The sequence below is a fragment of the Ambystoma mexicanum genome, chromosome 4p (assembly GCF_040938575.1).
Source record: "Ambystoma mexicanum isolate Mex_15411 chromosome 4p, UKY_AmexF1_1, whole genome shotgun sequence".
Classification (NCBI taxonomy): Eukaryota; Metazoa; Chordata; class Amphibia; order Caudata; family Ambystomatidae; genus Ambystoma; species Ambystoma mexicanum.
In genome coordinates, this window is record NC_090927.1 from 1,003,411,302 (window position 1) to 1,003,438,440 (window position 27,139).

A 27,139-nucleotide genomic window follows, 5' to 3' on the forward strand; every position below is an offset into this window, starting at 1 on the left:
GGTGGAGGAGTTCAAAAGCCAGCGCCTTCCCTCTCGTTCACTGTGCGATAAACACAGAGTGGCCTGTTCGGTAGAACAGAGAGCTTTGACTGGTCTGGCCCTCTGGCTGCTGTGAAGCCTGCTCAGGGGGACTCGAGGACAGGGTGGTTCCGTTCAGGGTCTGCTCTCCTAGCTTAAGGAGATTCTGCTGCAGAGTGGTAGGTACTGGTCCACAGAAAAGGTCACTCCCGATGTGCCCTGGCAGTCGGTAGGTGGCAGACTTTCGTTCCGCTTTGGATGGCTCCTTCTTCATCTCCGACTGAGGGCTTTGGAAAGCACAACTTTCCCAAAGGGAAGACCATTGAGTTCCCATAGAGGAGCACGTGGACACCTTCTCCCTGATCTCTGCTCCCTTAGCACCATCCTATTGGAAAGATAGAAAAAGAGCCACAATTGGGAATCCATGCATGAATCCTTGCAATATTCCTGTACCATGTAGAGTATATGATAGACGATATGCACTCAGGTAACCTTTTAGAGTGTACCCGCAAGCCGTCATAGTGGAGGAAAGCTACCAAGAAGGAATTCCTTTGCTAAGCTGTTGAAATGTAGCCATGAACAAAATGGATGTACGTTAAAACAAAGTCTGATGACAGTAAAAGTATATCATAAAGAAGATATAAGAACCTATGCTGAAAAGATATGAAAATACTTAAGGATGACGGTGTAACTGAAGAACTAAGAGAAACATGTATTCAATGATACAGTAATCATGAACACGAAGAAGAATGAATGACTCACTGATCAATAACTGTAAATATGCCGTAACGCAAGGTAGAAAGAATACATAGAATCTTGCTTATAAGAGGTATATATTCAACGTTTAGGACGACCATTAGAACAAAATCGACGACAGTTCATGCCACTACAAGCCCAGGATCCTGAAGTGAAAAGACGATGAAGAGGCTGTTTTTCCCTTGAAAATGAAGGAATACATTGGCCTAAGACCCAAGGATGCTATTTCAAGAGATGAAAGCAAAGTACTAAAGGAGTCTGACGAGCAGACCATGTGCGAAAGACATATTTCTCAAGATTAAGAGGAACAAGAACATTTACAGATGCCAAGTATTGGACAATTAAAAGATTATAAAGTTTCTATGGGATTGAGGGAGCAAGACTCTAAAGACCATGAGAAGCAGCTGCACCCAGTATGATTGAATCAAATAGTGTTAAATACACTGTCAAAATGGACAGATTCATGGTCTTTTAAGACGTGATGCAGAGCTCACAAACACCAGCTATTCATTAGGCCTGAAACTAAAATAATGGTGTGCCTACACTCCCTTGAATGTTCCTGGACAGTGCAGACTGGCAGGGTCAATCTTCAAACAGAGGACACTGGCATGAGGCCTATCGATGAGAGAGGGTAGAATAATTGGGAAAACAAGGGAAGAGCTGACATATCTTCAGGCACCTGGGTTTCGTTTCTACGTACGTGCTACTAGCAAGCTGAATGTCCAAGGTTGGATTTGGGTTGCCAACCAATCAGAAAAGTCTGCCATCCAATTTGTCATATAATGTTGCAAGTATTATTCAGTTGCCATATGATTTGCTGTAATCAGTATTATATGTATTAAGAAGTAGCTCGGGATGTGTGCTACAGACAAGGGGCCACCAATGGGAGACTAATATTCATGTATTCTAAATGTAAACATGTTCATCTAATCGAATCCCGCCCCTCGATAGGGTTTTGTAATATGCCACTTAGGATGACGTCATAGAAGATGCATCTAGCATTATATAAACTAAGTATAAACAAGAAGACATTGTGATCCTGCATGAATCATTTTGATGAATGACGATTTACACTGCTTTCCTTCATTGAGATGAAAACAGTATTTTACCATTTTCTTAGAGTCGGAACGGTTATTTGGTCTGAAACATTTTATTGGTAATTCCATCTAGCGCCAAGTCACTTCAAGGTGCTAGGGCACATTCTTCTCAGATGAATCTTCATGTCTTAATAGGATCTGAGAGAATCTAAAGAATGGGTGGGAGACCCCTTCTTTTAAAGGCAAATCGACCCAGGTGTTTGGACTAAAGTTGACTGACTTAGTAGCCCAATCCATGTTCTTGAATTGCTTGGCATCCAGAGGATGCAGAGGGGACATGAAAGAGACAGAGAGGAATAAGATGGTGGAAGTATCCTTCCATTAACCAGGACATCCTGCCCACTGTAATCCAACCCCCTTTGCTTCCCACTAAGAACAAACGCCCTTAGAGAGGCAGCACCTATCCTTTTGATTGGGTGTGCTCCTTTGATGCCCTGGCCCAGGACAGCTGCCCCTGGCAGAGGTTACCTGCCGTCACAAAGAGAACAAAGAATAGACCCGGTCTTCCAGTTAGGATCCTTCCTACCATTTGGAAGTCTCGACCCAGCTGGTCAGCATACACTTCACCTTCCACAGCAGAGCTGACTCACAGGAGCTGACACATGTGCAATATTAATTAGAATGTGGCAGCCATGATCACTATGCACCATGCCTTAAATCAGGAATAGCTTTATTTAGATTTTACCCTGCCACCAGTAACTCATGATCATCGTAGTTTTGGAACAGGACAGGCATATTTTTAATGCCGCCCAAGCACGGCAGAAACTTGGCTGTCACTGTGGCTGTTGAGTGCGCATCTTGTGAGCTTTGAATCTCCTCTATGCCATGAGCAGAGCAGACGCTTTGGATCAGGCTTCTAATGCAGCAGGGCACAAGTACACTATGACAAAAAGGGGAAACTGGTTGGCAGGTTACCCTTTTGGAGTTGGAATTTTATGTATTAATACAAATCAAAAAAGCCAGGGCTTTGCTCCCTTGGCAGGTGGCAATTATTGACACTGTACATTCTAAAATGTGCCATACATCATGCTAAGAAAATCAGGACATTGATCAAAGGGGACCCATAATATGAAAAATATGTCTCAAAGGAAGCGCAATTTTAAGTAAAGTGAAGGAGAGATAAAAGGGGTAATTATAAGGAGGCTTTGAGAAGTGCTTACTTCACTTCAGATTGCACATTTTGCATAAACCAGTAGATGGCCGATACTGAGAAATGTAGCAGACATAATTTCTCTTGCAATGCTGTTCTTGCTATAAAATATATTAATGTGAGGAAAGACATCCACCACCCCTAACTAGAGCAGCACCATAATTACGCTATTTTAGTTTACATAAAAAAATATTTTTATTGCAGGCCTGGTCTTTAGTAGCACAGTAAGTGATCCTATCAACAGCATGTACATACACAAATATAAAGCCAGCATACAAACACAGATCTCTGCAACAAGTGCTTAACTCAATGAGCTATCTTCTTCACCATGGGGGAACTCAAACTTATCAATATTCATTTCAACTTCGGTTATTGTATTTTAATAAAATATTCGCCAAAGAAAGATGGAATTGCCACAAAGGTTGTGCTGTAATACACATATTGGGCATTTAGAAGTTCAGTTGATCTGATATGAACTTGGTTGTAATACATCATCAGCACACTGTGCACTATCATGATTGGTTTTAATTATTTTTTTAAACTTGTAACAACTTTTTGTCGGGTAGCCAGGTGGGGCCCCTCCTACAGTGCAGCATTTCAGTTTATGCAGACCAATTGATCACACTTGTTCTCCCTGTTATTACTGTCCTTTTCCTTAGCTATGTTCTGATTGAGATTCACAAGGTGCTAATGGGTCTAGGGTATGGATGCCAGCCCTGCACCAAAGATGCACTGTTACAGGTGTGAGAAGTAAGCATGCCAGTGTTTTTTCTTTTTTCAAAAATGATTGCCAACATAGAGTGGCTGGGACTAAGTCTGCTTATTCTAATTTTTAGAGCTCCTCCTACAACAGTTTGACACGCACATAATTGCCAGAGAAAATATTGTCAACGAAGGCCTTCACACACCAAAATATACTTATTGTGCATTGAGTCAACATAATTTCCATTACGATTACATCTGGGGAGGCGGCCTGTCACCTACTTTTATTTTCTCTTGGCGATACCGGGGGTCATTACGAGTTTACTGAAATCCCGCTGCTACTTCCGGCGGGATACTGGTAAACTGACCCTACTGTTTTTGCTGCCCGATATCTCGGTATTACTGGGATATTCCAGGTGCCGGAAATGCTGGTAAATACCCATTCCATGGAGTCCCATACACATGAGGATGAATGTAGTGCTTTTCCCAATTTGATGACCATTGGTCTCCCGTTCCACAAGCCTCGAGGATGAGCAAATGTGGCAGGCAAGCTGTAGGCAGCAAAGTGAAAGTGCAGATTGTGGGGTGCAAACAAACAGTAACAGTGACTTGCTTCACCCCGCCCCGAGGAAGGGCAGAGGCAGAGCCACCAGCTCAGGCAAGCTGTGTGCCACCCGCACGGGAGGAGGAGAAGCATCTGATCCAAGGGAGGTAGGAATCGGGGATAGAAGCCGAGGCCTGCTGCCTATTAAAGAGTGGGACATCGCGCTGCTCGACTTTGAGGCTCATGCAGGTCCACTCACTTGCTTTTGCACCCACGGCCACACCCAGGAGTCAAGGAAGGTAGAGAGAACAGTGACAAATGATTGGCTCACTGCAAGGAGGGGCGGAGCAATCGGACAACACAAGCACCTCCAAGTCAATCATAATTACTTTTTTAGTTTGGGCTATTAGGTGGCACTTTAGCGCCACCTATAAACTGAAACTATTGCATTAGCGTATGGATGGGGAGAAATGGCATATGAGGAGGGACACAAAGCTTGCAGGTGGTGTTTGGTTATTTTCCTACCCATTGACCTCCCATGGCCATGCTAATCCCTATGGCCATTCCCACTCATTTCCTGCCCCTTCCAGGCCAAAACACTCCCTCATGGGATCTCTTTTAGCTCGCTTTAGTCAAACCATACCATCAAACTTTGCGTTCAGAGCACCTGCCAGTGTTTTCGCAAAGTAATCTTCAGAGATTTATTGACTTAATTGGTATAATAAACTTCATACTGGTGTAATAAAAATGTCTTAATGAGGTCTGTTTTCAGCCACTCGATTTATAAGCATGTCCTTCACTGAAGTCCTGTTAAAAACAAGCATTGTCAAAGGCAACAGTTTTGTCTTGTGTATAAGTATTAGGCATTTGCAGACACTTCTATTAGACACTCGGAACTTGCACCATTTGGCACCTGCTATAGCCAGTTGATACCACTAGCAGTGCCTGGTAAGTGCCTCTTACATGCTTACACAAAAGCTCAAACTGTTGGCATTGACAGTGCTTGTTTTTGTGTGTGTGACAAATATGCATGCACACACAAAGCATATTTTCTTTTCAGTGTCTAAATGATGATGGCCTCGTAACTTGGCCTCACACCATGATGTGCCGCCCTCCCCTACCTCCCCGTAAGTACTGCTCCCCCCCACTCCCCCCCGAAGTTGTGCAGCAGGTGGGGCTCCACACATGCCCCGTTTGCCCACCTAGAAAACCCCCCTGGAGAGGAGCATTCACCTTCCCTGCCTTTTGCAGCAAATCTGCTGCTGCCATGTAAAAAAGGAGGGGAAAACGATCTCTCTCTCGCCTTTACTTCAGCCCATGCCTCATTCTCGGCTGCTACTTGGCAGGGAATAGGTGGTGGCAAGAGGACTCCCCCATCCCCAACCTGACAGTTGCAGCAGATCCTTGTATGCTGTCGTGCAAAGGCCCTGCTGTAACTGTCATTCAGTCATTGCCTGTCGTGAGTGGGGGTGGGTGGGAGTGGTTGGAAGGTTTTCCTAGCAAGCTCCCAAACTGCGGCACTCCCTCCCCTTAGTCAATAGGGAAACAGCGGACCTGATCAAATTTCGCCGTCGTTTTTTAAACCTGGTTTTTCCATTAAAATGCAAATCATGTAATTTGTCTGGCAGTTATCAACCCATTCACTTGCATGTTTCTTCTTAGCGCCAAGATACCGCAATACCCTTGCCTTCGGTTCTGGTCCTCCATTTTGTCACACGAAATCTTGCTGGACCACTTACAAATCATTACATCGCTTTTTTTAAACATACAACTCAAGGGGTGTTGCTAGGTCTGGAAAAGATCCGGGGATACGCTAATTTTGCGACTGTCGGGACTGGGGGCTAGCTAGCCTTTTTGTTGTAACCCCTGAGCTTCTATCCGGGGCTACAACCAAAAGACCCAGGGCTATAGCCCCTTTAGCCCCCTAGCAACGCCTCTGAGCATCTCTATACCCAAGCACGAATATATATCCATATAAATAATATCACACCATTTGTTTGTGTAATATACTATTATAATGATTAGCCCTTGTACTAAAATCACAAAGTGCTGGTTACTATAAAAAGGTTTCTCATCATTGATGATTCTGTTATCAAATCAGTTTCAAGTCCATGTTAGTGTTGGCAGTAGTGCATAAACCAAGTAAGTATTTCATCTCTTGTGCATATTTTTCAAATGATATTGCATATAACACTTATCTTGTAAATGTGCTCCCAAAACAAGAACCAAAAGCACGGCAAAAGAAATGGGCTCTGAAATCCATCAAACAACACAGTAATGGGGTTCATGCATTTCTAAAATCTGTTCCAGTATTTTCACTCCCTCATGTTGGGACTTCGGCTCAATGCCATCCAGCTGCATGATGTTGACACTGCCGTCCGCCAAATTCTGAAATTCATGTGCATTTTAAGAACTTGATGAGGTAAGATATTTTTTCATGGAATACTCAAAAGATTTGATTACTGTGACCTTGTACATTTCAGGAATTCTTCAGTGGGTGAAACTGATCGACAATTTTGATGCTGAATATGAGTACACCACCAATGAGGGCACTGTGTTCACCTTCAAGACAAACTCGTCTGCTCCTAACTACCGATTAGTTAACATTGACCTGAGTGACCCTGCAGAGTCCCAATGGAAAGTTCTGGTTCCAGAGCATGAGAAGGACGTTCTAGGTAAGACTTGCGCTTTTGTTTGATATAATTCTTACTAACAGCTGACTTTTCTGATCACGGTGGTGCCTTGATTAATAAAACGTTTCATGACTCGAGCTGCTTGTTGCATTTCCACACGATTTATTTCTATATTTTTAATGCTGTTGGCATAATACTGTAACCTGCTACCTATCGCCACTTTACAAAGCTTTTCTGTGCAAGGTAGGATGTGCCAGTATTTGTGGGGTAGGAATCGTGATGGAGAGGAGGTGCATGAAATGGACTAAATCCCTGTTGTGTTATGTTATTTGGCATTTGTATAACGCCTTTTACCATTGTTATGATTCCAAAGCACTGTGGGTTGAATGCCCTCGGGGACCGCAGTCCAGATCAGTAGAGAGAGTAGTGTGGTACAACGTGCTTGGATGCATCGTTATGTGTGCAACCAGTGTGCAATTGGTGGTTTGTAGCTCCATACTAGCGCTAGGAGTGATGAGGTGGTTGTGCAAGATCAGTAGAATGTGTGCAGCAAGACCAATGGGCTATGGTATCCGCATTCTGGTGGCGGTGGTGCTTGAGCGTGACGTGTGTGCAACTAGGCCGATTTTGAGGGGTATAGCTGCGTTCTAAAGACTGTTGAGGTGAACCTGGGGGTGTGTAAGTATGTGTGCAGCTAGGCCGAATTAATCATTAGTTGTAGCTGCATTGTATTGATTCTTGGTGCAGAGTCAAGAGTTAGCATAGTGCTGTCTTTGTGTTTTCCGGGGGGACCTTGTTCCTGTTCATCTTCCAGTGCCTTTCGAGGGCACATTAACTACCTGTTTCTTTATGATTCAGATTGTTGGCAAAGATTGACGGGAGGTGACAGGCTGATCTCTCCCCAAACCCATGTTGTTACTGTATAAGTGCTAGTGACGCCCTCGGGTTGGCAGTTCTGTCGAATAGAATTCCCTGTAGGTAGTTCTACTAGGACATTCCCAAATGGTTAGGATTAGCAAAGAATAAGTGTTGGAACGTTCCTTGCTATATAATTCTCTGCAGGGATTTCCAGATGTGTAGGATTAGCAAGCAAGGCCATTTCCTAGATTGATAGTGTAGTGCATATTTGCAGGGTAATGATTAAGTTCATAAATGCTGTTAGTGCTTGGGTTGCTAGTTCTGCTAGATAGATTACCGGTGGATAGTTCTGATTTATTCATTCACTCTATGGCAGATTAACTGCTAGATGACCCCCTACCCCCCGGTGTCTAGTTAGGCTCTTGGAGTTCCAGGTGCGTAGAATTAGCAGGCAGTAGCCTTCTTGAACTGATTGCATAGTGCATAATTGCATAGCCTTGATAAAGCTCATGAGTGTTCTTGGTGCTAGGATTACGAGTCTGGCACAATTGCCAGTGATTAATGGTGATAGATGGCTTTAAGCCTCAGAGCGTACGGAATTCCTGCGGATGAGGTGATGAATACGTTCTGTCGGGTACAAGTGTGCGGCTACAATTCCGGTCTCACATCTGGTCAAAGCTTCGGGTAGTGGAGATCGATATTGTCAGGCCTGACGTCCGTAATCAGTGGGGTATTATGACCAGGAGTCGGTCGTGGTGGTAGGTCGGGTGGTTCACTGCATTCCCTTGTCTGTTTTTAGGCAAAGAGCCAGGTTTCGAGTGCCTTCCAAAGGCCATTTAGTATTCGCTGTGTCTAATGGCGGGAGGCAGTGAGTTCCACAAAGTTGGTGCCAGGGTTGAGAAGGGTCACCCGCCGATCCTGGCCGAATTGGTGGTGGGGACCACTAGGAGGAGGGCTGTGCTTGACCTAAGGGTGCGTGTCGGGTGGTAAGGTGTAATCTTTTCTTGCAGGAATTTGGGGACTGCTTTATGCACTGCTCGGCTGGTAATATATAGGAATTTGAATGTGGCCCTGTGTCCAATTGGGAGCCAGTGTAGGGTGCGAAGAGCCAGTGAGATGTGGCCCCTTCCTCCTAATGTGAGAAGCAGTCTAATAGCCGAGCTTTGCACTGTTTGGAGTTTGACTGGTAGGCTGGTTCACCCAGGTAGAGGGAGCTTGCATAGTCAAGTCTGAACATGACAATGGACATTATTGCAGCCAGTCTGTTGGGATAGGTAAGTCAGGGGAAGATACGCTTCAGGAGCCTAAAGTGGAAATGACAGGCTTTGGCAGGAGCCTAAGGTGGAAATGACAGGCTTTGGATGGATCGTTGATCGGGTGAGACAGAGTTAGGTTCAAGTCCATTGTGCAGCCAGGGTTTTGGACAGTGGTGGTGGTCGCAGGGGGAAGGCCGAGTGAGGGTGGCCAGGGAGTTGTTAGGGGAATAGAGCAGATTTTCCGCATACCATGATCTTCGTTTTACCTGGGTTCAGAAGGAGATGGTTGGTTAGTCATCCAGCGGTCAATGTCTGACAGACATGCTGCTAGGTCAGGCCCTTGGGTAGGTGGTCGATTTAGAAATTATCTGGATGATTTGAGTGTCATCCACATATTTATAGCAGGTGAGGTTGTGTGAGCGGATGATCCTGGGGAGGGGATGTCAAGTAAATGTTGAAGAGAAGGGGAGAGAGGCAGGCGCCTTGGGGTCTTCCAGTGTTTACTGGGCGTGCAGCAGAGAGAAAAGGGGAGAGATGGGTGATTTGCTGTCTATTGAGGAACGAGGTGATCCAGGAGAGAGCTGAATCACGTATTCCTACGGCGTGCAGTCTGTCAAGGAGGATCATTTGGTTGATGGTGTTGAATGCTGCAGAGAGGTCCAGAAGAATAAGAGCCGCACATTCTTCTGAGTCTGCTGTCACTTTGAGGTCATCCCAGATGGAGATCAGTGTGGTTTTTGTTCCGTGGCACGGACAGAAACCTGATTGCGCAGGGTCTAGGAGATTCTTAAAGTCCACAAAGCCATTGAGCTGTGAATAAGCAGTGCGGTTGATGAGTTTTGCCAGGAATCTGGTGTTGGAGATTAGCCTGTAGTTGATTGGTAGTGGAGGGTCGAGGGATGCTTTTTTGAACATGCACAGTTTTGAAGGAATCTGGGAAGTTGTCAGAGGTGAGGGAGTCATTGAGAATGGACCTCGCCAATTCTCCCGCACAGGTGGAGGTGAAGATTTTTTTAGGCGAGAAGTGGGTGGAACAAGAGTCGAGGGGTGAGCCGGAGGGTCGGCTGAGGGATAGTAGTTTAGCAAACTCCTCGCTTGAGTTAGGGTTGAAAGAGCATAAGGAAGAGTTCGAGGGGATTGTGTCCTCCGACGTATTCCATAGCTATGACAGTAATCGCCACAGCTGTGCTGCTTTGGAAAATCTTTCGGCGTCTGTGTCCTGCGTCTATGACGTCGATACGCTGTCCTCGAGGGCCTCCGTCGAGCCGACGTCACCGGATGTTATAAGTAGGACGCACGACGCTCGTAGCCTCAGTTCCGTTTTTTCCCCGAACGTGTTTGCTTCGGAGATCTCGGCGCACCTCAGGTCTACTGAATCCTATTCTTTAGGTTCTTAGAACCTGTTCCTTTGTGTATTAAAAATGTCATCTTTGGCTTCTTCCACCCTGCGGTCGGGTTTTAAGAAGTGTTGGGTGTGCGAGTCCAAGATGTCGTCGACGGACACGCGCGACGCTTGCCTCTGGTGCCTCGGGGAGGACCATGATACGGATGACTGTGTCGACTGCCAGTCGCTTACATCGAAGGCCTTGCGGGAGCGTAAGAAGGAGCTGTCGGTGGGTAAGGTGGCCAAGCCCCGGAAGTCGCGATCCACTGGACTTTCGACGGATGATTCGAGGGGCGACTCTGCATCGTCGTCGTGAGTCCGGGGGGGTCTCGGTCCAGGAGTCAGTGTTGCCATTCCTCTGCCTCTTTGAGGCACTCACGGAAGCGCCGTCACAGGTCGCCTTCCCCGTCCTCATCCGAGGACTCCGCCCGTCGGCGGGTTGCTTGTCCCAACAAGCATTCCACTCCTGAGGAATTGGATTCCTTCCGAAAGGAGATGATGGCGATTTTTCAATCGCAGGGCTCCGGTCCGTCCACGCCGTCTAAGGACGCAGACCGTGACCGTGCTAGAGACACTGCTCGTCCGGCTTCGGGCTCGAGCAGTCGTCGCGACCACCGGGCGCCTCCGAGGTCCCGGTCGGACAAGGATGGTCGCTCTAGACATGCCCGTTCCAGGTCCTGGTCCTCGACGCCCTCGAGACCGCGTGAGCCTGTGAAGTCTTCCAGGAAGACATTGACGCCTGTGGCGCCTAGGTCGTCGAGGGACTCTCTCGAGGCTCTGCCTCCGAGGAAGTCGTCGATGCCATCAGTGCCCAGGACGTCGGAGGACACGCTCGGGGTTCCGCCCTCGAGGCCTGTGTCGACGCCGTCGAAGTTGTTGGCACCTCGCTCGATGTCGACACTGATTCCGTCGATGCCCTCAGCGCCTTTCGAAGCTGTTTTGTCAGAGGTTCCCCGTGGCACGGTGGAACCCCCCAGAAAGGCTCTGGCCAAGGCTAAGCATGTCTTTGTCCCTTTTTCTGTGCCCTCTTTCCGCCCTCTGGATTTTATTTCTGAATGGGATGAGGGATCTGAGGAAGGTTTAGTGCCTGAGGAGGTGCCTGATGAGATTTTGTCTAGTCACAGCCAGATTAAAGACCTGCGTCAGTCACTGCACGACGCCAGTGGTCTGGACACCACTCCGGAGGTGGAGTTCTGTCGGCCTGAGCCTGGCACCCATGCGAGTCCTCGTACCGGCGCCTTATGTCGAGGGTCACGGACTACTTGGGGTGGTCGGCGCCACCAGTGGATTTTCTGCAGGCTGACCTGACGGATATCCTCGACCAAGGTCCTCCAACTGACCCGGTACTGCCATTCCATATGGCTTTGCAAAGAAGGGTGGCTGTGGCTTGGACTGCTCCGGAGAGTCTCCCGGCAGTGAGCAAGTCTTTGCCGCGAAAATACCATCCAGCCAGTTGTGACCCCTGCTACTTGACCACGCACCCAACTCCGGAGAGTTTGGTGGTGCAGGCGGCCACGGCCCCAGCAAAGCAGGCGTCGTACCCTACCATCCTTCCTGATAGGGACGACAAGTGTTTTGATGGCTGGGCGAAGAAAGTGTTTTCTTCAGGGGGTATGGCTTTACAGGCAGCCAACTCTGTGTGTGCCTTGTCACGTTTCACGCACACTCTGTGGAACTGTATTTCATTGGCGGCTGAACATATTCCCGATAGGGAGGAACTGGATGGTTTTCTTGCTATTGTACAGGATGGCAAGGATGCCATGTGTGAGTCTGTTCAGTCGGGTCTGGACATGGCGGATTGTGTCAGCCGGTCCATGGCGGCGAGCACCGTAATATGCAGGTTTGCGTGGTTGCGGAAGTCGGTGTTTGCTCCTGATGTTCAGGCCCGGCTCCTCAACATGCCCTTTGATGTTGAACATCTTTTTGGCAGCAAGGCTGACGAGAGCCTTGAGAGGTTGCAGACCTCCAAAGCTGCAGCGAAGTCGTTGAGCGCTGCAGTTTGCCAACCTCCACCTTTTCGTCCTAAGGGACAGCAATGGAGGGGAGGTGCCTTTCGATATTATTCATCCTTTAGTAAATCGAGAGGAGCTGCAAGTCAAAGGGACCACTGTAAGAGTGCCAGAAGTGGAAAACAAGGTACTCGAGGTTCCAAGGCGCTCGGGCTGTTGCCTCTTTGCCCTCAGGCACTGCCGCAGCCGCTTCAGCTCAGTCATGAGGCCATGTCCCATGGTTCGCCGGTTGGGGGAAGGCTGCCGCTGCATCTTGTAGAGTGGCGTGCCATTACTTCAGATGTGTGGGTTCTGGAGATCATAGCCCAGGGCTACTGTCTTCCTTTCCGGCAGAGGCCTCATGACAATCCACCAGGAAATCTCTCTTTGAAGAGTCCGGATCCGCTCCTTGCGCAGGAAATTCAATCCGGGCTGGAGAAAGGTGCCATAGAACTGGTGCCAGTAGCGGAGAGGAACAAGGGATGGTATTCCCCTTATTTTTTATTTCGAAGAAAATCGGGGGATTGAGACCCATCATGGACTTGGTTTGAACAAGCTCCTCAGGAAGGACAAGTTCAAGATGATTACTCCTTCTCAAGTCCTCCAGGCCCTTCAATTTCAGGACTGGTTGGTGTCTCTCGACCTCAAGGACGCTTATTTTCATGTGCCGATCCATCCAAAGCACAAGAAGTACCTGAGGTTCACGGTTGGCGACTCGCACTTTCAGTTTCGGGTCCTGCCGTTCGGATTGACCTCCGCCCTGAGGGTCTTCACCAAGCTCATGGTGGTGGTGGCAGCGTATCTCGGGAAAGAGGGGATTGACATCTACCCCTGCGTGGACGATTGGTTGATCAGGGCGCGCTCTCCCGAGCAAGTCCTGAATCATCTGTCCGTCATCTGCCACTCCCTTCACAAGTTGGGCTTCTCCCTCAACTTAAAGAAGTCCCATTTGATGCCAACCCAGCGGCTCCAGTACATCGGAGCAGTGCTCGACACATCCCTGGGGCAGTGTTTTCCTCCCCAGGTGAGGGCTCATCACATTCAGCAGATGGTACACAAGTTTCAACACGCCCAGAGTCTCCCAGCGTTAGAGTTCTTTAGGTTGCTCGGCCTCATGGCATCCTGCATTCTTCTGGTGCCGGAGGCCAGGTTGCAGATGAGATCTCTACAGTGGGCCCTCAAGATGCAGTGGTCGCAGTCCTCAGGCAGGATGTCGGACCCTGTTCAGGTGCCGCCTTCGGTCGCCCAGGACCTTCTGTGGTGGGCCGTCGAAGGCAATCTGAAGGAGGCTCCATTTTGGCTACCCTGGCTAGAGGTGACGGTGGTGACGGACGCATCCCTCACGGGATGGGGAGCTCATGCCAACGAGTTGACAGTCAGCGGTCGTTGGTCTCCGTCGGAGTCCAGACTCTATATCAATCTGTTGGAGCTGAGGGCCCTCAGGCTTGCCCTGAAGGCTTTTCTGCCGACTGTGCGAGGAAAGAATGTCCTGATTCTGACGGACAACACAGTGGCCATGCACTACCTCAACAAAAAGGGGGGGCGGGGTCACTTCCTCCGTGCAGGGAGGCGATGCAGCTCTGGTTCTGGGCCATCCAGCAGGAAGTTTCAATCTCGGCAGTTCATCTGGCCGGAGACGAAAACGAGACGGTGGACGCTCTGAGCAGGCAGAGCGCAATCTCTCACGAGTGGGAGCTGGCTCAGGAGATTCTCCTGGAGATCTTCGCCCTTTGGGGGACCCCTCAGGTGGATCTCTTCGCCTCCAGTGTCAACCGGAAGTGCGAAAGTTTCTTCTCATTTCCTCCAAAAGGAGCCTTAGGAGACACGTTTGTGGTGGAGTGGTCCTTCCCACTGCTGTACGTGTTTCCTCCAGTCCCCGTCATCCCGCAAGTGCTGCAGAGGTTACGAAGGTTCCCGGATGATCCTCATTGCTCCGGCTTGGGCTCGGAGGACGTGGTACCCGGACCATCTCGACTTGTCCATCTGCCCTCCACATCGTCTTCCCTACCGAGACGACCTGCTCTCACGGGAGGGGGGGGTCAGGTTCTCCATCGAGAGGTCAGATCCATCAACCTTCACGCTTGGCTTCTGAAAGGTTGAGGTGTAAGGATTGGGACCTCCCTGAAGACGTGATGGAGGTGTTGCTTTCGGCCAGAAGGCCGGCAACATAGTCCCTGTACCGTTGCCGTTGGAGAAAGTTCTGCGACTGGTGCAGGGTAAAGAATGTGGATCCTTTTTCATGTGACATTCCTGTAGTTCTGTCTTTTTTGCTTTCGTTGGCCCACATGGGCCTGCAAGTGGGTACTGTTAAAGGTTACCTGGCGGCGCTGTCTATATTTAAGCGCTCATCTGAGGAGTGTTCTTATTTCAAAATTCCGTTAATTTCGCAGTTTCTCAAAGGACTTACTAATGTGTTTCCGCCGTCACCTTTCCAGGTGCCTTGTTGGGATTTGAACCTTGTTCTGAAATTCCTTATGGGCGCTCAGTTTGAGCCTTTACATTCTTGTCCTTTGAGGCTGTTAACCCTTAAAATTGTGTTTTTAGTTGCGGTCACTTCCGCTCGCAGAGTGAGTGAGTTGCAGGCACTTTTAGTTAAGCCACCCTTGACTGTTTTTCATAAGGACAGGATTGTCCTTAGAGTTCGTCCTTCCTTTCTTCCGAAGGTGGTGTCGGAATTTCATTTAAGCCAGAAGGTCGCAGAGTGGTCTGTCCAGATGAGGGGTTGGGGGCTGGACGTGGAGATGAGGTCAGGGAAGCTGAAAATGGCATTATGGGTGTGGCCAGCAATATGTGCGGGTCCTCTGATATACTGGGTGAGGTTGAGTGCCACTAGACTGTCGACAGGTGCTAGAGTCATGGAGTTGTTGGGGAGGTCAAACCAGATGTTGAAGCCTCCCCATAGGGTGAGTGCTGTGTGGTTAACTAGAATGGCTGCTAGTGAGTCGTATAGGCTGTTAGCGAAGTGTCTGTCATTACAGAGGGGCCTGTAGACGAGTAGGAAGCTGTGTTAGAGATTGGGCAAGAGAGAGAGTTTGACTAGGCTGAATTTGCAGTTAGCTGTGGTGGGTTGTGTTTCAGTGGAGGTGAAAATTATGTGGGGTTTGTGCAGGGTGGCTAATGAGCCTCCTATGGACGGTCTGTTGTGGAAATGCTTTGTGAGCAATAGGCTTGAGGTCACTCGAGAACTAGGTTTCAGTGATGAAGATAAGAGTGGGCTTTTCGGAGGTAAGGAGATCGCAGATGCTGTGTTTGTTCTTGGCTACGGAGCTAGCATTGAAGCAGAGACAGGTGAGGGGGTGGTGTTTACCTGGGGGTCCGGGGTTGGCCGGTCTGGGATGGTCGGGGTCATCGGAGGGTTGGAGTTGGTGGTGGTGAGAAGGTTGAGAGGTAAGGACAGTGTAATAGGATGGCCAGAGGTGGTCGGGGGATACTGTAGTGGGTGCATAGAGGGCCGCGGGTGGTTAGGGACTGGGAATAGAGGACAGGCGTTTGCAGATCTTTTACTCGGTAGTGGCGTGGGATGGGTGGTTCAGGTGGTAGCGAAAGGCTCAGAGGGTTGAGGCGCGGTGGTGAGAAGTGGTGAGTAGTACAGAGGTATCTGGCTAGGTGTTATGTTATGATGCTCGGGAGCTGGGAAAGGGGGGGAGGATGGGGAGTTGAAAGAGAGAGAAGGGGGATGCTGTCTACAAGGAAGGGGGTGGGAGGCAGAGGATGTGGGGGTAGGAGAGGGGAGGTGGATCGAGAAGTGAATGGCGGGGGACTCATGCAGAGATGAGAGCGAGGGTCGTCGTCTACCTCAGAGTTTTATGGGGTTGGGTTCTGAGGCAGTGTGCGAGAGTGTGGCGGGTTGTCTGGAGAAGGGGTAGAGGCGTTGGTTCCGGAAAGGACAAAACGCACCATGCTCAGCGAAGAGGGATGCCGGGGGGTAAGCCATTTGGGGGTGGTCGGTGTGATGGAGATAATGGTGGTAGGTAGGTGGGCAATGCTTGTTGAGGGAGGTGTGGTCTGGGTGAGGGAGGTGGAGGTAGCACCAGACAGGCGAGGGTTTGGGCGTAAGCTGTCACAGCATCCCTGGGATTTCTCTGGGCTGGATCTGGCAAGAGTGTCTGTGAGGGAGGGTGTCTATTTGAAGGGTACTAGGGATAAGGGGGGCAGTTGGGTTGAGTGGAGCCTCCCCTCGTGTGAGAGAAGGGCTGAGGCCGATGTGTGGTGGTCTTTGGGTTTGTAGCTGAGGGGGCGAGGGACTGGTGTGGCGAGAGAGGTGCAGGGTTTGTTTCTGAAAGGAGGCGCAAGGGTTGAACTGGCAGAGGAGCTCCTCTGGTCTGAAATTTGGCTGCTGGGCAGTGGGACGCTTTGAGAGGGGAAATGCCTTCTACCTAGGGAGGTGGAGAGGGGAGGAGTGGGACAGGGAGGGAATAGGCAGGGGATGAAGAGAACGATGCAGGGATTGGTTGTTTCTGGGTGCGCCACATGGCCCCTTGGGTCTGAGAGTTGGAGGGCCGGTGCTGAGAATATGTGGTAGGCTGTAGGTTCTCAGTGAGTGAGGGCGAGGAAAGAGGGTTTCGGGTTTGGAGGAGAAGCCAGCACTTTTAGTTGGTAGGGAGGTATGCAGTGGGTGACTCAAGTTGGGCCAGGGAGCTCATCGGGTCTGCAAGTTGGAGGGTTTTCGGTGAATGGTGGTAGTGAAGGGTCAGTATGTGGGTGGGTGGATGGGTGGATGGCTCAGCAGTGGCGAGGATTTGTGTGGTGTGAAGTGGGTTGGTTGGATGGGGTATAAATGGTGATGTCTGACAGCTCCATGTGTATGAGAGGAGTAGTGTGTGATGAGAGGGGGGGTGTGTATGCGAGGGGTTCTGGGTGTGTGTAGTACTGGGTCAGGAGAGAGGGTGCATGGGTGAAGGATGAGTTGCGGGTGGGTGTGTTCTGGAGGGTCTGAGAGCTCCATGTGTAGGTGACTAGGGGGGGTCTGGTGAGAGGTGTGTGTGTGTGTGTGTGTGTGTGTGTGTGTGTGTGTGTGTGTGTGTGTGTGTGTGTGTGTGTGTGTGTGTGTGTGTGTGTGTGTGTGTGTGTGTGTGTGTGTGTGTGTGTGTGTGTGTGTGTGTGTGTGTGTGTGTGTGTGTGTGTGTGTGTGTGTGTGTGTGTGTGTGTGTGTGTGTGTGTGTGTGTGTGTGTGTGTGTGTGTGTGTGTGTGTGTCAGTGTGTGTGTGTCAGTGTGTCAGTGTGTGTGTGTGTCAGTGTGTGTCACACACACCGACCGTGGCAAAAGCGCATGATTCTGGATAAGTGTTGTAATGGGTTTGAGAATGAGGGTGGGTGGTGTAGAGGGCAGTTTTGGGGTATTCTGGAGTGCTTGAAAGCTGCTCTTGTATGTGGAAGAGGGGGGTGGTGAGTGTTAGTGTGTGCATGAGTGAGTCTGGGTGAGTGCAGTAGTGATGTACGGAAAGGTGAGGGAGGTGGGAATCTAGGTTGTGCATGTGTCTGGCTTGAGAATGTGCTGATCGCCGCGGTCGTGTGGCTGGAGGTGGTTGGGTTGGAGGCACTCTGGGTGGGTGTGATTGAGATACTGCTGAAGATGGAAGGGCTAGATTTGAGAGAGTTTGATCAGTTTGCGAAGACACCCAGAGTTGAGGTAACAGTGGTTAGTGCATCTGAATTGAGGGAGGGGGGTTTAGAAATGGAGCACCACAGCAAATGCAGTGACACCTAGATTTGGGACACCTGGATAGAGGGAGAAGGGTCTAGAGTGGGTGCACAACAGTAAATGCAGTAGCACCTAGAAATGATGGTTTACCAAAACAATCTGCCCAAATGCGCGACATGGCTGACTAACACAATCTACTTAGATGCGAGATATGGCTGACTAACCCAGTTGGCCTGGGAGGTAGAGATGGCGAACATGCAAATGTACGGTAGACTACAGTTTTTTTTTTAATAAGAAAGGTTGGACAGTTTAATAGGGAGCAGTGATGGCTGGTCTCCCTGTCCAGGCCTTGCTTAACTTGTCTGACGCTGCTGGTTGACGGCTGCGTTGCAGGCTCTGCTGGCGAACACAATCTGGAGCTGCTGCAGCAGCAGCTGCCCTTTGCCTCAGGGGCTCATGGGCAGAGGGGCTGCCATGGAGGGTTGTGTGATGAGGAGCTATGGCCCAATCACAGGGTAGGGGGGGGGTAAGCCGGAAACGTGAACCAGGAAATGGAACGAAGCAAAGGGAGGCAGAGGGGCCAAGCGCACGCTATTGCGTGATGCCATTCAAATGGGCCGAAATCCCAATAATTTTTACGGTTAATAGGTCAGAGACCCAGCAATGACCTCACCTGCGAGCTGTGAGCTATAGTGAGGCTCGGTTGCAGGCCACAAGGTCTAGGGTCCTCGCAGTATGGAAACACAGCCAGCTGTCCCAAGCACAGAGTAGGGGAGCGGGTTGGAGGCGGGACCCAGGAAATGGAACAAAGGAAAGGGAGGCAGAGGGGCCAAGCACACTCTACGCGATGCGGATCAAATGTGCCAAAATCACACAAAGGTTTAAAGTAAACGAGTCAGAGACCCAGCAATTACGTCACCAGCGAGGCTGTGAGCAAAAGTGAAGCTCAGATGCAGGCCGCGAGGTCTAGGGTCCTCACAGTATAGAAATACTTACAGCTGGCCCAATCACAGGGTAGGGCAGGAGGCATAAACCAGGAAATGGAATGAAGGAAAGGGAGACAGAGGGGCCAAGCGCATCCTAGTGCGCAATGCAGGACAAATGGGCCAAAACCACACAAAAGTGAGGCTCAGATGTAGGCTCTGAGTTAAAGGGTCCTTGCAGTATGAAAACACAGGCATCTGGCCCAGACAAAGGGTAGGAGGGGGGCGGGGAGGAGGCGGGAACCAGGAAATGGAACTAAGGAAAAGGAGGCAGCAGGGCCAACTTGCGCGATGCGGGACCAATGGGCCAAAGTCACACAAAATGTAAAGGTAAACGGCTCAGAGACCCAGAAATTACCTCACCTGCAAGCCAATGCGCCCTCTGGAGTTCATTGGCAAACTGATACTGATTCAGCTTTATTTTAATTTCATAAGGGATTGCAAGCCCTGGCTGGTTTCCTTAAATAGATTGGAACCTGCTCCCACAAGCTTTTTGTAGAATAGGTGCTGGATTTGTGATAGGAGGCTACTACTGGTCATTCTGTGCTTAGGATATCCTTTGATCTGTTTCGGGCAACACTTCATAGCTGCACTTTCTTTATCCTTGATTTTGGAAATTAGGCTTTCCAGTTCGGGAAAAGTACATTTTGTAAAAATGCCCCATTCCTATTGGAATTTCGGAAAATGTGTTGGTTGCAAGCAGTTTTTTTTAATTGCATAGCCTTTACGGCATGGAATAAATTAACACAAGTAACACATGAATCCTAAATGTTGTGTCTGCCGCGGCATCCAGCACACTATTGTTCTGCTGGAAACATGAACTGGGATAAGGAGTGTCTCTGTGGTTTCTTTGCCTACCAGTACATTTGAGGTTTCATGTTCCATGGGATTTCCCTGCAAGCCATTTTTGACGAATCCACGGGTCTTGCTCTATGGGGAATCACTTTGCCTGGGGTTGCCTTCCCCGCCACTGCACCACACCTCCTTCCCCCTTCCTCACCCTTACCCATCCCTGCTTGCTCCTTACCGTGTCAGCCCTCCGCTGCTTCTGGATCACCATGAAGGCATGTGTAAATATGAGCATGCGCTATTCCCGACAGGCTGCCGTTCAGGAAAGCCTGCATGTCAGGAATATTTATTCGATGAAAGTGGACTAAACATATCTGAGCATGTCATTTTTTTCATCCAGCTGTGAAAGTGTTACAGGTCCGCCTTTTGTTCTCCAGTTTGTACGCAGGTTCATTATTATAAATAACAGTCTTGATTTTTAAGAAATCTTGGAAAAAGTAGTCGCTACACAACTACTCGCCAGAATCAAATGGTTATACCTCCTAAATGACTATAATTTGGGGTTCCACCCCAAATGTAGCAGAGAGGCAGTCACCATCCAGATGGTGGAGGATGCCCTCCAAGTCATGGATACGGGTGACTCATGCCTCATCATCCTCCTCGACCTCTCAGCCGCATTCAAGACTGTTGACCACTACATCCTCCTCCCCTTACTTGCTGAAAGGATGGAATTCTCTGGAACTGTCCTCCACTACAAAGTATTAAAAGAGACAAAGGACTGGATACCAGGAGAAGCTGTGGTGAACACTGAAAACCCGGTGAAGTCCAAACTTGGTTGCAAGAAGCAAAGCTGAAGAAGCAAGTCCTTGTCTGAGCGGACTCGGTGAGTCAATTGGCTGAAGACCTCAGAGAATGAAGGAGGGGTGAGGAAGTAAGAAGCTGGATGGGAGCCGTTAGTGGCGTGACTGTAGCCACATGGACCAGGCGATTCAGTAACCACACTGAGACAGACAGACCGGGTGCCCCACATAGACAGCTCAGAGCGGCAGGAATCAGAGAAATGGAAGCAGCGGTAGGGAATAATGACCGAACCCGACACCCCAGGAAGAACCGGTGACCTGGATGCTCCATCACAGCTTAACAGGCCCAGGGTAGACCGGATAGGGGTGTGGGTAATTGGACAGATTCCATGGGAAGTAATCTCATTCCACACAGTAGCCCTATCAAATCTACTTGCATTGAAGAGTGCATAAGAAGCAATCTCCCTCATCACAGTAGTCTCATGAAACCTACTGACATTGAAGAATGCATCGGGAGTAATCTCCGTCACAGTAGCTACATCAAAACTACTGGAATTGAAGAGTACAACGGGCGTAAGCACCCCATCAGGAAAGAGATGCCAAAGCCTTTAAGGAACAGGGATATCACCAGATCAATTTCCCTTATTCTCTTAGGGATAGAAATATATTACTGGGGACAAAGCCTTAGACTAGAGGTTTTCATCCTGGTGAAGATCCAAGAGAGCCGCAGGCTAAAGCTTGTCGAAGGAATTAATTATTTTGCTACAGTGAAATTCTAAAGAAGCTAGCAAATAATGAGGAGTGCTTGAAGCTTTGGTGCTAAATAGGAGTACTGTTGGGACAATTGATCAGATATTTGGCAATCCCTCGATTGAGTTAAAAAGGCTCATCAGAGCCGTGAAAGGAACATGTTAACCATTAGTCTGGAAGACTTTGACTGCTCAGGAGAAGGGAGTCATTTTCCTGGCCCCTATTAGAGCTGTTCTTTAATACTCTAGCCTAAGACTGTGCTTTTCCATATCGGGGTGAGGGAGGCATTCTCCTGGTTATTATCCTTCTGGTTCTTTGTTATTAATGGTAGGGTCAGGAAAGGAGTTTTGGAACAGAGGCCAGACCTTTTAGTTTTGACAGTCACTCTGATGACAAGTTGGGGACAGTTTGGTTTTCTGAATCCTGAAAAAAATATATAATTGTTAAAAAGGCGACCTATATGTCCGACTCCTGCTTCCAACACTTTGCCACAAATGTTAGCCTGCCTCCTTTTCAGTCTCTATTGTCAGGGTGGCAGCCATGTGTTCAGGGTACATGTTTCCTGGAGGCTTTCTCGATGCACTAGTGACCTTCGTTTCCAATTGTGTTTGGGGTGGAGTTCTGTGTTTCCCCTCCTTTTCAGTCCTCTCACTCTGTTAATTTTCTGTTGCCCCACCTGTTGTACCCCCTTGTGTCTCTCTGGCATTGGAGTGTCGGGTGTTGGGTTTCGCATGCCTTTTTGGCAGGAAAAAACCCTTTGTTCTCAATTCCATTCCCCTGGTTTAAGTTCAGATTTTCTTGGTTGTTTCCAGGTGCTTTCTGGGAGTTGCAGTTCTGAAAAAGACAAGAGAACTCTTGCCAGAGGAGAGGTAGATGAGCAAGAGACAACATTACCAGCAGACATACACATTGCTCACTTAGTGGGGTAGGGACACGGTCCCCCCATCTCCCTCACTTCATCTCTAGGGTAGGACCTGCTCTGGTATGCACCCTGGTAGGTTGCTACCCCAGGTCTGGAAAGGTCCTTGTCCCCCCTGAAAGGGTCGTGAACCTGACCCTGTTCCTCAAGTAGAGGAGTTCTCAACTATATATGGCATTGTGAACTAAGCAACTAGTATTGAAGACTTTCCTCTGTTTGACTATTGCTTCTAAATCATTGAGCTTCCTGTCCTTTTGTAAGCACACATTCCATTGTATATAATTGCAGCAGTGAACTTAGTTCATGTCTGCTAGTTTGTTAATGATTTACCTTATTTAATTTGTTATGATTACTTTTACAGAATATCAGTTTAACGATCCAATATGTTCATCTCTTTTTAAATCACTAACTGGCAAACAGGTTGTTCTTCCTAGACTTTGGATTGATGAATCTAATTTGGTTACAGTTTCAGCTGGTTCAATAAATGTACCCCAAACCAACATTTTAGTAGACCAAAAATCATTGCATAACATAACAGAGCGACACGTTAGTTGATGCTCTCAAGTAAAACACAGAAATTAGTACACATGTAAATTCAACAAGTTCTGATATCTGTGGCGAATTGTCCGCAAGAACCACGCATGAACATAGATCGGGGAAAATAGTGTTTTTTCTGTTCTTTACGTATAAAAAAGAAATTCTTGGGTTTCTCTAACTCCTAACATACGCAACCACCTTTTTCACCCCTTTGTGTGCCTTCCTCACCCCTTTTTAACCCCTCATATACCAAGTAAGAACTCTCTTTTAACTCTCCCACTTTCTTCAATCTATTAGGCGACCTTTGGACACTTCTCATGCAACAGCCTCTTTCTTCACCATTCGCGCCTTGAAACACTTGTGTATAGGCGCGTTACAAATGCCATATCATATCATATATCACCATCTGTAGCACTTGGCAACCGAGGCATGGGACATATCTGTCCTCCCGGGATTCAAAGATCAGTAGGCCTTGAGAAAGACACCAAGAATGGATGACTGTATTCAACATGGTACAAAATAATTCAAGTCCAAACTGTTATGCAACTTGTATAGTAGGATTGTCACAAGGCCAATATAACCTCTATTGTTGTTTTTGTATTTTTCTCTCCTGTGCCCCCCCGACCAAATATGTCTTGTGGCGCCTGGAAACCCTTGTGTATAGGTGCCATACAACTGTCCAATAAATACAAATAAATAAATATACCACACTCCCCCCCCCCCCCCCCCCCCAACATACCCCATTTAAAGGACCCATCTTGAAGATGACCATATATATATGTGTTGCTTGTTGCAACACTTGAGCTACTTCACCTGCTATACTGTCCTATTTCTTGTATGGGCAGTGCCTAAAATCATCACCAAGAGATTAGCGCCAAGCAGCAGAAGCTTTTTGGCATTGCATATTCCATTACAGAAATCCAGCAATGACTCATAACTCATTTCGGTCACTCAGTCTCCCATCTGCTACCACACCAGGGGGAATTTGCACCCATGGAAGAGGTAATTAAACATGATGACCAGTAAATTCTGGTTGCTTTATCCAGTATACTGTAGGAGGTGGCAGGTACCCACACATGCTAACTCTCCCCTTTTTGATTTAACTGACAATCAGGAAAGATAAGTGAACCCGTAGGTCGTTTAAGACGAGGTAACACTTTACAGGGTGGATGGGGATGGAGAAATGACTCAAACATCAAAAGTAAAACCGACTCAGGAAGTTAGCAAAGATGTTAGCTGTTTTAATAACTATTATCTGAAACCGGGAGTAAAACGGACATCGGATTTCATGCAGTAAGAGCTCCAATTATTTCAGGAAAAAAACACACTTATATGATATGATAGTTTATTTATATAGTGCCTATACACAATGTGTTTCAAAGCACTTCAAGGCAAGGGAGAGAACAAGGGAAAATACAATTACATTCTTACAGGCCATGAACAGTAAGGATGTGAAATTAACTATCGTACTCAGCCTGATGACATTTCAGATAGTCGAAGAGCTAAGACATAGATAAGGAAGGGAGGGTGAGAGTGGGAAGGAAACTGAAACAGACAGGCGACTACCATACTAGGCCTGACAGCATTTCTGGTAGAGCTGGAGAAAAACTAAAAGGTGAGGGAGAGGAGTGCAGAAAGGGAGGGGAGGAACAAAACAAGCGACTATCGTACAGTTATGATTAGGCCCTTCTGAGTAACACAAAGTCTTTTCATCAAGAGCGTAAAGGAATCCTCCTACCTGGATCCACACCGCAGTCCTAGAAGTATGCAGAATCCCCTTGCACACCCAAGGACCCCTGGAGAAGGGCTCTCCATGTGGACCTTGAGCTTCCAGGGAAACCCTCTGGGGAATAAAACCCTGTAGCTGCCGAGGGCTGAAAGATGGACGTAAGGGTATTCCTGGAACTAAATATCTCCCTGCAGGGTTCGGGCTGTAGTGAGAGTCTCTTATCTGGTCCTGATGCTCTGTGAACGAAAGGTTCAGATCACGATAGTAACCTTTCACAGGTTTGTACCAGCGGATTTGGAATGTAGGCTTACCAGTATGCCGCGGGCGTCTGCCTGGCATATGTAGGGAAGGTTCTGGCGAGGATCTTGGGATCGGAGAAGGGCGTAATAGTAGAGCTAGCAGATTCTGTAGATCAGGAGGGAATATGCAGAGTCAAAATAGAGGATAGTGAAATACAGGTTAGGAATGAAGGAACACAACTCTTTCTACCTGGATTCAGGCTTTCTCTTTGCAAATGGACGAGATTCTTTGCAGCCGCATTGTCTTGCTCACAAACTTCTGGGTGTGCAAGACGTGAGCTTGGTTGTCTTGGCAACCCGGCAGTGCTCTCTGGGAGAGACCGAGAATGCTGGCACGGAGACAAGGCAGAGGTAGGTTAAACTATTACACTGAACCATACAATTTCATAAGCTCATGCCCAATTACGAGGCTTACTTTGACAGGAAACGGCTTGCGACGAACTTGGGAAGCGTCTGAGCGATCGCAGTGAACGGGCTGGGCTACACAGAGATTGCCGTCTAAAGTCAGGGCATAACAAGGAAGAGACAGGATCAGGAAACATACACAGAACGAATTGTAAATAAAGTACAGTAGAGAGAGATGCAAACTTACAGAAAACAGCTAGTGTAGGAGTAGCAACGCGACGTTGCTCAGGAGCCGTGGACTGATAACGGTTCCATGGAAACGGGGGCAGAGCTAGCCATGTAGAGACTCCATTGGAACCTACAATTCAGCCTTTCCTCTGGACCGCCATATTGCGTGAATTCAGGGAAACTAGACGAATTCCCTTCCAGCGCTGCCATAAAGTCCATCTTTTGCCACGGGACATAACACGTACTAGGCCTGATGACATTTCAGATGCTGGGGGGAGGGGAACAAGCAAGGGGAAGGGGAAGGAGACAGACGAGGTTGCTATTGTACTAGGTCCAGGGACAGTTCTGATAGAGTAAGTGCATAGAAGAAAGTAAGGGGAGCTGGGGAGGAGATAGGAAAAGGGAGAGGAGGAGAGAACGGAGAATAAGCAGTCAAAAAGAGTGGAGAAGCTACAGGGGAGAGCAAATACAATTGCAAAAGTCAGTAGTAACACATAATCTTGCAAGCCAGGATACGCGATGAAGATGGGAACAACATTATTCAGGGCCACCATGAGTACAAGATGCAAAGGAAGTCCAGCATGAGAGTTGAGAAAGGGTGACGCACCGTGAATCAATGAAGGCCATAAAAGTCAAATCCAGCATTGGCCACAAGACAGTGATGGTGAAACCAGAATGCATCATGACAGACTCCTGCAGAAGTAGGCTAGAGGGTGGGGAGCACGGTAGAAGGATCAAGCAAAACAGGCAACACCTTTGTGTATTTGAAACTGGCTCATAGTACCTATAAGCAAGACTGAGCTAATGGATGGCATCACAAAGTTATGGATTGAAGTGTGATATTTACTGCAGGACAATTGCCAGTGTTTGAAATTCAGGGGTGCTGAGAGCAATTTAGCTCCTGCTTGTTGCCTTGAAGAGCCTGGTTAGGTTGATACTAATTCTCCCCAGACTAACTGATATCAAACAAACACACCTATGTGAATTTAACTCTGTGGTTTTGGGACAATCTATAAATAAACATTAGGACACATCTATACAACATTTAAAGCATAAAGGGTCATAAATAATTAACAAAATGACCCGTTTGCACCTTATGCAGGAGTTAGATTTGAGGAATGCTATGCACTAGCTCCTCGTTCTCCAATGGTAGCTACTGGTCACTTGTTAATGCTGGATACCCATCAGCTATGTTTAGCTCCTGCTTATCAAATCTTAATTTAGATCCCTGATTGCCCTTGTTAAAAAAAATCCTACTGGCTGTTTTAGGAATCAATGGAGCAGCAGCAAATATGTGATGTCTGATTGTAGTACATGTTCTGTCAATTTGATTCTTTTTTTTTTTTTGGCCTGCAACATTGATGAATGATGCAAAATGTGTGATCCTTTGTCAGAGCACTGTATGTCATTCTTACTTTGGAGTCATTTTGGGGGAAATGTAGCGAATGAAACTGGGGTATTGTGCAGGGGCATGCCATTGCTTTTGGCCACACAGAGGTTTCCTCGGTTTATTATTACGCTATTTATTGAGCACAGACCTAGGTTCGGGAAACAATGGAGCGATTTATATTCATAGGGCGAAGAACATGGTGAGGGAAGCAGAGAAACAAGGGACTATCATAGTGGTAAGGGGGAGGTGGAACTGTGCCAAAGGAAGAGCATGCTCTAAAAGTTGCAGTTCACCATTTTAATATGACTGGAAAAATATATACAGAGAGACAGTGTTAGTAAAC

At 48.1% G+C, this 27,139-nt stretch overlaps 1 protein-coding gene across 1 annotated transcript in view; it reads left to right on the forward strand.

Annotated features, from left to right (window-relative positions):
• PREP (prolyl endopeptidase) overlaps positions 1-27,139 on the forward strand; it is a 1,557,310-nt gene that overhangs the window by 741,178 nt on the left and 788,993 nt on the right. The window contains exon 8 of the mRNA XM_069606586.1: positions 6,751-6,942. Within this exon, the coding sequence (XP_069462687.1) occupies positions 6,751-6,942 (192 nt within the window). The remainder of the gene's footprint in view (positions 1-6,750; positions 6,943-27,139) is intronic.